General features: G+C 39.6%; 1 protein-coding gene across 1 annotated transcript; it reads right to left on the bottom strand.

The window, feature by feature from the left end:
• Positions 1–1,879: 1,879 nt before the first annotated feature.
• On the bottom strand, positions 1,880–10,372 carry odad3 (outer dynein arm docking complex subunit 3). Its single transcript, XM_038714267.1, has 13 exons — positions 9,754–10,372; positions 8,028–8,149; positions 7,838–7,915; positions 7,285–7,476; positions 7,048–7,149; positions 6,286–6,411; positions 5,460–5,582; positions 5,134–5,283; positions 4,844–5,004; positions 4,594–4,750; positions 4,257–4,406; positions 2,589–2,676; positions 1,880–2,483 (listed from the first exon to the last, which is right to left on the bottom strand). The coding sequence occupies exons 1-13, from the start codon at positions 9,830–9,832 to the stop codon at positions 2,359–2,361; spliced, it is 1,653 nt and encodes a 550-aa protein (XP_038570195.1). The 5' UTR covers positions 9,833–10,372; the 3' UTR covers positions 1,880–2,358.
• Between the last annotated feature and the right edge of the window lie 28 nt (positions 10,373–10,400).

Below are 10,400 nucleotides of genomic sequence, written 5' to 3' on the forward strand. Positions count from 1 at the left end.
TAGCCAATCAATGTGCAACATGATGGATGTTCCTTCCAGACTGTGGAACATTCAATCACACTTTTGTGATACATGTTGTTTATAGTTTGTTTTTTTAAATTTTATATTTTTGTCCTGCATTGGATTGAATCTGTTTTATCCCCCCTTGTGAATATTTGATGTGTCACGTGTAGAGACTGTATAAAAGAAGGTCACGTGTGTATGATTATGAAATCAAATCCAATCAAATGTCATTGTTTCATTAAGTTGTTTTTATCTTATGTGCTGATTTAGGGGATCATTTTATGGAGGCTTGCTGTAAATTAATTCTTCATTCTGAGACCTAAAGTGAGCAGCATGTCTAAGAACTAGCCCCCATCCTTAATAAAATTAATGTAATTTTGATTGGCCCCTTTGCGTACACCACAGAATGATTACCTTTTTATTGATGTCAGAGCCTAAAATTTCATCAGGTTTTCAATAGCTGCTACAGTATCTGCAAAAACACCTTGGTGGAGTTTTAGTGCCTGATAATGGTTTGAATCAGTAATTCCAAACCTAGGGGCTGGGTCCACACATGGGGTCCAAAAAGAACAGAATTATTTCTCTGATCTTTGCTTTTCTTTATGTGAAATACTTAAAACATTAAAGTCTTCAGGACTGTAAAAACCCTTCAAATGAATCAATCTGAGAACAAAAACATCACTGAAATGCTCATAACTCACATCCGTGGTAAGGCAAATACCTGTGACATGAGGTCACACATAGACTTGTGACTTCACTAGAAGCAGTCACAAGTACTCAGTGGCTTTTATTTATTTATGCGCAATTGCAAAACCTAAAGTCTAAACAACAGTTGTAATTTGTTTGGGATCAAAAAAGCTGTCAAATTTAAATATCTTGAATGCGGGCTAATTGACAAGTGTAGTCTAAGTTAAATCAACTTTATTTATATTGTCCAAGATCACACATCTGCCTCTGTAATGACCTTTAAAACTTCATACTGTTAAAGTCCCCATGGCTACTATTAACTTATGTAATTTACAGAGGCCTACAAAACTGCTACAATTAAAAAAAGAACCGTTTCTGTAGAGTTTAGACAGCAATGGACACACCAGTATCTGACAGGAGAGAACCAACAGTCAATGTTGTAAATGACATTTAGAAAATGCATGCGACATGAATCCTGCTGCAGATGAGGTTACACCGACTCTTATTATATCCTTCCCTGGAACTTACCACACACATGCACAAATGAACACCTAACTCTTTTGGTTCACTGGATCCATCAAAGAGCTTTTGTCTGCAGCCATAAGTTGTAGGTCTGTTTAAAACAAGTTATTCATTCAAAATCACCTGCCATGGTAACCACCTGTGAGTTTGTCAGATAGACAACTAAACATCATTAAGGTGACACCCTAGACATTTTGGTATGAAGAATTATTGTTCTGCTAATAACGCTCATACAACAAGACAATCCACCTCTCTAACGTCCAAGAGCTGGCTCCGTCACCATCAAAGAATTTGAGCATAGAGGCAAGAACCATTTTTGAGATGCTACACATAGCAGAGATAGCTCGGGTGTTGGTGCTACACGTCTGCAAGCAGGGAAGGTTTCACACGCGGCTCTGTATCACACCTTCTACTGGGACAAAACAGGTGCATCGATATTGTTGATTTGATTCATCCATTAAATAAAGGCTGGAATCATCACCAGTGTTGGCTTTCAGTGGGCTTTAGGTTGCAGTGCATCATATACGTGAGATAAAATCTATTATATTCACGGTGAATAGGTTGCAATCAGTGGGACAATGACAGAGAAAACCTTTGTGCACAAGTTACCAGTTTCATCTGTATACACCCATTTACGGTAAAAGATAAAATATGATAAAAAGCATAATAAATGTTTTCATTTTTTATTGGCTTTCCATGAAGCAGAGGGTGGAACTGAACTGTGAAAAAGAAACGGAGAAACGAGTGTTGGTGCAACAGTGACACCAGACAGAGAACACGTCAAAACAAACACAGCTACGCAACAAGTAACCCGCTTCCAAGGCACAAAGATATCCATTCATATAAAATAAATTATCATCTTGAAAGTGTTAAATTGTGCTCATCTTTTGTCATCTAAAAAATACATTTTCATTTGTATTTTCAGTCAACAATTTACCTAAAATATAAGAATCTTTTTAGCGACTGCGAGGACACATAATAATATTTGTAGAGATCAAACAATAAATGGTTAAAATAGCAAAGAGAAACCTTGGATGGTCCATATAGCTTCTTCGTCTTCAACTCACAGTAAGCTAATTTTCCTCTCAAATCAGTTTTGGGGTCAGAGCATTTATTTTCCTTGAGTCTTGAGACTGTGGTGCTGGATCAGAACTTGCCCTTCTTCTTCTTCCAAGACTTCTTCTTGGACTTGGAGTCAATGATCAGCTGAGACTGACGCTTCAGCGCCTCCCGTGAGATGATGTCAGCCTCGTCCTCTTCACTCTCCTCCTCTGAGACACAAACGGCGACATTTTGAAAACGAAGACCAATTTAGATTGTGTGCTTGTACTGGTGTGTGTGTGTGTGTGTGTGTGTGTGTGTGTCTCCAAACTCACCGTCATTGAAGAGGTCTTGTCTTGGGTCTTCAGGCAGCTTGACACGGGTGTTGTAAGCTGGCAGTTTCTTCTCAATCCTGACATAGAACTGCTCAGGGCAAAATAAAGAGACATTGAATATTCTGACTCAGCAGTAAAACATTTATTTTTGCCAATGGTGATTTTCTATATTTAACGTTAATCCTTAACAGACCATATTTCCATGTAATCTGGTCTTTTTTAATGCCCAAAACAGAATGAAATGTGATTCTGAAATCTTACAAAACTGATCAATAATATTCCTTGTCAATGACAATATTGATGGGAAAATATTAACATTAACCAAGATCAAGTCATTCCTGATCTTGAAAAGGCCATCCATGCTTTCATCTCCTCCTGACTTTACTTTTGCAACACACTTTATTCTGGTATCAGCAGGTGAAACATCCAAAGACTACAACTTCTACAAAGCTCAGCTGGCAGGCTTTTAGCATGTACTAAGAGAAGCGACCACATCACACCCGTCCTTGTTGCCTCTCACCCGTGAGTTTTAGAATTTAACATTTTACTCCTTGATTTTAAAGCCTTTAATGGTCTGGCTCCGGCCTATATCTGTGATCTGCTATCTCCCGATGAGCTGATCGCTGCTTGAGATCCTCTGGTAGGGCCCTACTAATGGCTCCAGAATCCCGATTTGTCACTAAAGGTGACCGGGCCTTTGCTGTCTGTGGAACTCCCTGCCTGGAGATCTCAGGCAGACAAACTCGGTATCCTCTTTTAAATCTCTTCTTAATGTTAACTTTTATCTTACAGCTTATCCTTAACTGATGGTATTTGTTAGGTATTTTATGTTTTAGATTTTATTTACTTTTATTATTTGAAAAGTGCTATATAAATACAATTATTAATATTATTATTGTAATTTTTAGTTTAATGCCAGTATTAAGCTTACTTTTCATCTGTACGCAACTGATTTTATTTTTAGGCCTTACACAACGTAACTTAACCAGGACAGCCAAGCAGTTTGCAGTAGCAGCCATGCAAACAAGGCTGGACTCATTTTGAAATTATCAGCTCAGAGTTACGTCAATTGCAAAGATTATGCCGTCTAAAAGGGATCTGAGAGTAAAATAGTCAATGTCATTAGTAAAAGGCCTACAGACTGTTACGTGTTTCCTATGGTACACTCTGATATCCTATGTTCTCAAACAGAGAAGGTGCTGCTGAGCGTTATTAATCACAAACAAACACTTCAGGTGGCTCTAATTTCCATTCAGATAAGCTATGCAAGCGCTGCAGCATGCATGCTCACATGCTCAGCCATGCTGTGTTCATTTGTCGCACTGTGCTATGTAGGCTTAAACGAGAGGCCCAACATGCCCTTTACCAAAACTGCATTTATCATTGAAAGTTCAAGCTGACGCACAACCCTTACAGGAGGAACACATACTACTCTTTAATGATGTTCCCAAACCAGTTAGAGAGATATATTATTGGTAGATTATGCTGAACAAATGACCTTCATCGGGCATCTCATCGGCGACACCTATTTACGCGTGTAATGCCAACATTCTCCGTTAATGAGGACAGTATGTACGTCATTCATCTATCTGTGCACAAACCTTCTGTTCAAGTTTATGAGCACTGCAAATGACACAGTTTGAATATATTGTGGAGCTGTTGACTCACCTCCTCCTCTTCCATCTCTTTCATAACAGCAGCTATATCTTTCCCCTGAAACTCCTCGTGCAGCAACTGCAACTTCAGCTCACACTGGGTCATCAGCTCCATCACAAACTCATCTGAGTCTGGAGACACCTCAGCCACAGTGTCCTCATTCTGGAGAGAAACAGAAGGTCAACAGACATAAGCCTGGCTGGCATCAGACATTTTTAAAGAAAAGGAATTAAAATCAACGATGGATGTGTTGGTGGGGGAAAAAGAAAATTTACACGCATTACGACTAAGCCAGACCATGGGAGTTATCAGTTAAACCTATAGTTGGACAACTTGAGGTCGAATTTACCAGTGTGATGTGCTGAAGTTTGTCTGCGAGATGCTCCACTCCGGCTCGGACAGTATTGAGGGCTTTAACAAGCCAATCCAAGTGCTCTTTACCTGCGTCACACCTCTGTTGCTGAGCCTGCAGTTGCTTCTCACATTCCTCCAGCATCTGTTGGTCACTAATAAAAACCAAAGAGAAATAGCAGAGCCTTGAAAATGAGCATTACACAGCTGCTTATGCTAAGGCCTTTGTTCCTCTGCTACTGTCTCACCTGGAGAATTTAGCCTCTCCAGAATATTTCATATCCTGGAACTCCTGGTTCAGGAGCTCCCTCTGCTCCTTCAGCTGCTGCAGAACCTTCTCATTCTCTGCCTTCAGACTTTCCAGATGTTCATGTGTCTCTTTTTGTGAGATGAAGCGATCCACTATCTCCTACACACATGAAATAAAAATGTGTAAGCACTAATAGAAACCACATTAATGTACATGCATAGACGAGCCACACACACACTCACACACACACAGCAGGTGTAGCAAATCCTTCTCTTTCCACGTCTATACCTGTATATTTGTGACTCCAGTGGCCTCTTTGATGCGTCGGAAGGCCTCCTCAAAAGTGGAGATGGCCTTCTCCTCTTCACCTGCCATCCTGGGGGTGCTGCGCTGGGCCTCACTGCTCAGCTCATCTGGCTGCATAGCTGTTCTCTGAGCCTAGAAAATTTGACAATAATGAATAAATAGCAATTGCATGTTTAATCTTGCGAAACATGATTAGTGCGCGTAGCCAGTGAGAAAGCAGGTGATCAAAGGAGGGAACAACATCAAAATAAAACCATCCACTACAATCTTGAAGTGTACATTTATATACACCACCATATGTGTCTCACCCTTCTATCGACTTTTTCAGCGTGGGCCCTGCGCTCCTCAACCTTTTTCCTGTAGCTTGCTATTATCCGCTCTCTCTCCTTGCGCTCCTTGTAGAGCAATTCCTCTTGCTGCTGTAACTCAGCCTGGCAGGAAGAAGAAAGGGAAGGGAAGGGAAGGGAAGATGGAATGGGAGGGAGGGAAACAGGTGAGACAACAGAGGGAGACAAACAAAATGTTATAAAGAAAGCAGGGAAATTTGAGGACTATAAATCAGATACAAGAAAGAACTTAATAATTAATTAAAAAAAAGACATAGAAGAGAGAGCAACACTGATTTGGTGGAAATTAATCTGTATGCACAATGTATAGTGATGAGGTAGGCTAACGCAGTGGTTCTCAAACTTTTTCATGCCAAGGACGCCTAAACTGACACAGATTAGACCACGGACCTCCATTTGATAAGATTTTTGCTTTTAGATGTTTTATTACAGGAAGTGTATAAAATTCATGGCCAACATATTCATACATTTTGTCATTGTGTTACTTATGGATGGACTGAAAATAAATTATTTTTCTTTTCGCTGGGGACCCCCTCAAGGTACCCTCAAGAACCCTGGCCCCCACTTTGAGAACCTGAGCTATTGTATGTGTACTTGCGAGTTATTCACGTGCATCAAAATGAAAAGGACACAGATGAATAAACACTGAAAAAGACTTTGTAGCTGTTTTACTTGTGACTCATTTATCTTATATCATTAGTAATGACAGAGTGAATGAATCATCCCTCTGGCATTTCACTGGCAACATGCATGTTGTAAACTCATAGCAAAGGAGGCTGCAGGTCACCTTAGCAGCTTCTTTAGAGAGCTGGGCGTTGTTGTTCATGATCTGCATGTTGTGTAGCTCATCTCTGTGCTTCAGGATTTCGGCTTCCAGACTGTCCAATTGACCCTGGAAAGTCAGACTCTCCTCCTGAAGTGGTGACAGTGGAAAAGTGACAGAAAGAAAGAGAACAGAGGACAAAAAATATGGATGTAAAGAGTGAGAGTTACGTTGAGTTTTAGGATATTGAAATGAGAAGATCATAAGAATACTATTGTGACACTATGACCTAGACCTTTGTATAAAATATTACTTGCTAAGCATTAGGTTGTGGTCCAGAAATTGAAGCTTGATCTATTAATGCACTTAGGTTGCATCCAGATAATAACTTTAACAAAATGTCTAAAATATCAATGAATGTATGTGCATTGTCTAGAACTGTAATTTAAAGAGACTATCACATTACCTGAAAATAAAGAAGGGAGGTCAAGTTAAGTGCAAAGAAAGGTAAAGTGAGCCTGGAACAGGAAGTGCTGTACCATAGTGTCAGTTTCAATCAACGTTTACATATGACAAACAAAGTGCCACAGCACTGCAAAGAACCAGAACTGCAAACAGTTTCCATATTTGTACTTCTATTAATCCATTAAGCCTAGAGTGAAAAAACAACTACATAAATTATAATAGCTGAATGCGCGTGTCAACCATACTCTGGCAACATGTCCACCAAGTGAAGATGAGTACAAAACATTATTTTGAGGCTAAAAATGTTTATGCTTGAATAACCTGCAGATGACTTTTGAGTTTCAGGTAATTAGCCATGATGTTCTCAGCCTCCTTGCACTTAAACTGGGTCTTCTCCAGGCTGTTCTCCAACGCCCGCCGATTCTGAAGACACAACACACAACATTGTTTATAGAGCATGTACTTATGTACTATTCTTGTGTATTTCATTGAGAGTGAAAAGAAAAACAGTGTTTTCCATGTTTTCCACATCTCTACATGAGCCTCAGAGGTAACTACCATGGCATCTTCCTCTTTTTTCCGAGTGCGAGCATCAGCAGACTGTGCTCCACTGCTGCCCTCTGGTTTCATTCTCTGGTATTCCATCTTCAGGTCTTCCAGGCGGCGCTGGTGAGTCTGGGTGGTGTGTTTTAGGGCATTGAGACGCTTCATCTTGGCCAGCACCTTCTGGTCTAGCACTGTCAGGGCTGCCTGAGAAAAGGGTAATGACAGGGAGAGTGTGTTTGAGCAAAACAAAGACACAAATGCTGACATTGAGTGGGGACAGACAGAGTTATATACTTGCAAGCAGTCTCAAACTATTATTTATGTCACTTAAATAGTTAGACACAAGACTTTTTCCAATTCAAACGTTGCTGTTACAGCAATCAACAACAGGTGAGGTGTCAACAGTGGGAAAAGTAAAACCTAAGGTGAAAATAGTCCAACAATATTATTTTGTAGTCCACTATATGAATCTTCTATGAATTATCTTAAATTAATAGTAAGAATGAACAACAACGACACAATGATGCTATGAACCTAAATAAGTATTTATGCTCCTTCCTCTCACCTTCCCCGTCATGTTGCGGTAGGCATCCTTCTCCAGGCCTCTGTTATGAAAGGCCACTTTGATGATATTCTCATCACCCTGGGAGGCCAGACACCAAATGAAGTGCGAATGAGGACATAAGGAATAAGTGAGGACAAAGAAAGAAGCAACACATAGCTGGTAAAGTCGCCTCTATTTTATGGGGGCTTACAGCATTAGCTTCTGCCAGTTTTCTGTACAGCTTCTTGTTCTCCTGCCTCAGCTGGCGGATGGACTCTCTGTTCCTCTTGATGGCGGACTGAGAGCTCTCATAGTATGCAGCCCTCTCGCCCTCTGGTGGACACATTTAATAGTTACACCGAGATGGGCCGTGTCTGTCTGCCTGCCTGCCGAGAATTGCATCCACCTCATGGGTGATAACGGCCATTTATGCTGAGAAAAGAGGTGGAAATCTCAGCAGCTAGCCCGCAAAATTTGATCTGCCGAATTATGCATCCACCTCTTTGGGTCCTTCTCAGACACTTTGCTGTGCTCATTGATCAAACAGCATTATCACCACATTTACTTACTGAATGTCAAGGAATGGTACTTCTACTAAGTGTATTAAAATATTAAAGACTCTAAACGTTCATAAAATATATACTTCGAATCATTTATCACCATTGATGAAGCCCACAAAGAATATTACAGCGTTTAAAAGCGTTATTTGGAACTGAAGTCAAGCCAGCCTCCGCTTAGAAAACAACAGTCAAGCCAGCCCTCGCGCTGTTTTGCTATGCGTGTTTTTTCTAGGCATTACGGTAACATCGTGTCGCAGCACATTTCAAAATAAAAGTGAGCTTCTGCTGAACATAATGCAATTGATGTGTCAGAAACGATTGAATAAATAAATAAATGCTTAAGACACCACAAGTATCTAAAGAAAATATTACAGTCTCACAGAAAGCTTACTACATTCAGCCAAGATTCAAACTCATGTAAAAAGAAAACCTTCTGTTTCCACTAAGTCATTTAACTTCACAGTGACAGCAGACCACCTCAGGGAGACCCTCTGTCAATATCAGAGTAATCTGATGTAGGTTTTTAAAGTTACAGCCCTTGAAAGTGTGTAATATTTTCGCTATTCGCCAAGAGTCAAACTGACGTAAAAAGGAAACTTCCTGTTTCCACTGACTTATTTCAATTCACAGTAACAGCAGACCACCTCAGGGAGACCCTGACCACCAGAGAATAACAGCCAATATCAAAGCAGTCGCATGTCCATTTTCTAAATGTATACACATATAAACACACAGATACTGCACATTATTTTCCAGCTATATATACACATGTATGTGTATAGACACCAAAGTCATGTGCCTTATCCTTAAAGGTTATTTCATCTGTATACTTCCAAGGATGTCAACATATGCGACAATAATATATTAACGTTACAAACATTGAATTACATTTTGACTGAGACACTTTCATAGTGTTAAAGAAAAGGTACAAGGTTGTTTATTAGTCATTTTACAGCACTAGGCTGCATAAAAAAACGAAATTTGTAGTTCATTCATGATACACACACAACATATATTTAAGTGTAGGCCTATATTAAAATATGGTAATATATTAATTAAAATAAATCAATATATAGGCTACAATTAGGCTATTTATATAGGCTACATAAATATCCTACATACACGTATACTTCCATCTTCCATCTGACTTCAGTTATTTGGAAGTGCATGCAATTCTCTGCAGGCAGGCAAAACTCGACATAACACATGTACACCGTTACCGTCAGATAATTATTGACTAAAAATCCAAGTTACATTAGCTAACTGCTGTTTCTGATGGATTTCCACCTAAACATGACGGCTAGCTAACTGTAGCAAAGTTCACGTCCTTCAGCAGTAACTGAAATCAACGCTCAGACTACTTTGAAACAAACTTACCCAGTAGTTGGATTTTACGCTGCATCTGCATAATTTGGTCATGAAGCGGAGGTTTCATTGTATCGGCACTGAACGGCATTTTTTTTGTGCTGTGTTAACGTTACTGCTGTACACAATTAGCAAAGAGAAAAATCCCCACAGTCAGTGTTAGCTTCGCCTGTAGCCTCCAGCGTTGCCAAGCAACCTGTACACTTAGACCAGCGTGGGGCTCAGTTTCAATTGAACCCTGTCGAGCTACTGGTGAAAAATACACTCTGGTCTCAGAGTGACTGTTAGAAGCGTGTGCTCAATTAGTTTTCATTCAAAACTGTATTTATGTGATAAATAGGACTTTTTGGTATATTCACTAAATATTTTATTGCACCACTGAACGCAGAAATGTCACCAAATGTTACAAACTACCAAGTAAAAAACTAATATAAAGTTTTCTTACAGACACAGGAAGCATACAGCCTGAATGTAGTAAACTTTGTATAGCTATTAGGCCTATATTGCCTGATTATGATGAGTTAACAGCTTTCATAGCTGAAACTATTTGTATGATTGTAGCAACACAACAAATGTTCATGTTTGAATGTTTATAAATTGTAGATGGATTCCTAAAGATTGTTCAATGAGTAGATCTAACAGATGCTCTTAGATTTTAA

This window comes from Micropterus salmoides, unplaced genomic scaffold (assembly GCF_014851395.1).
Source record: "Micropterus salmoides isolate LMB-PRFRI ecotype aquatic unplaced genomic scaffold, ASM1485139v1 Ms_hic_scaffold_12, whole genome shotgun sequence".
Lineage (NCBI taxonomy): Eukaryota > Metazoa > Chordata > Actinopteri > Centrarchiformes > Centrarchidae > Micropterus > Micropterus salmoides.

Coding starts and splice junctions, on each gene's coding strand:
- odad3 (XM_038714267.1), bottom strand. CDS start 9,832: ATGCCGTTCAGTGCCGATACAATGAAACCTCCGCTTCATGACCAAATT. Junction 6,412..7,047: donor AACTCAAAAGTCATCTGCAG/GTTATTCAAGCA, acceptor TCACCACTTCAG/GAGGAGAGTCTGACTTTCCA. Junction 5,005..5,133: donor CTGGAGTCACAAATATACAG/GTATAGACGTGG, acceptor TCATGTGTGTAG/GAGATAGTGGATCGCTTCAT.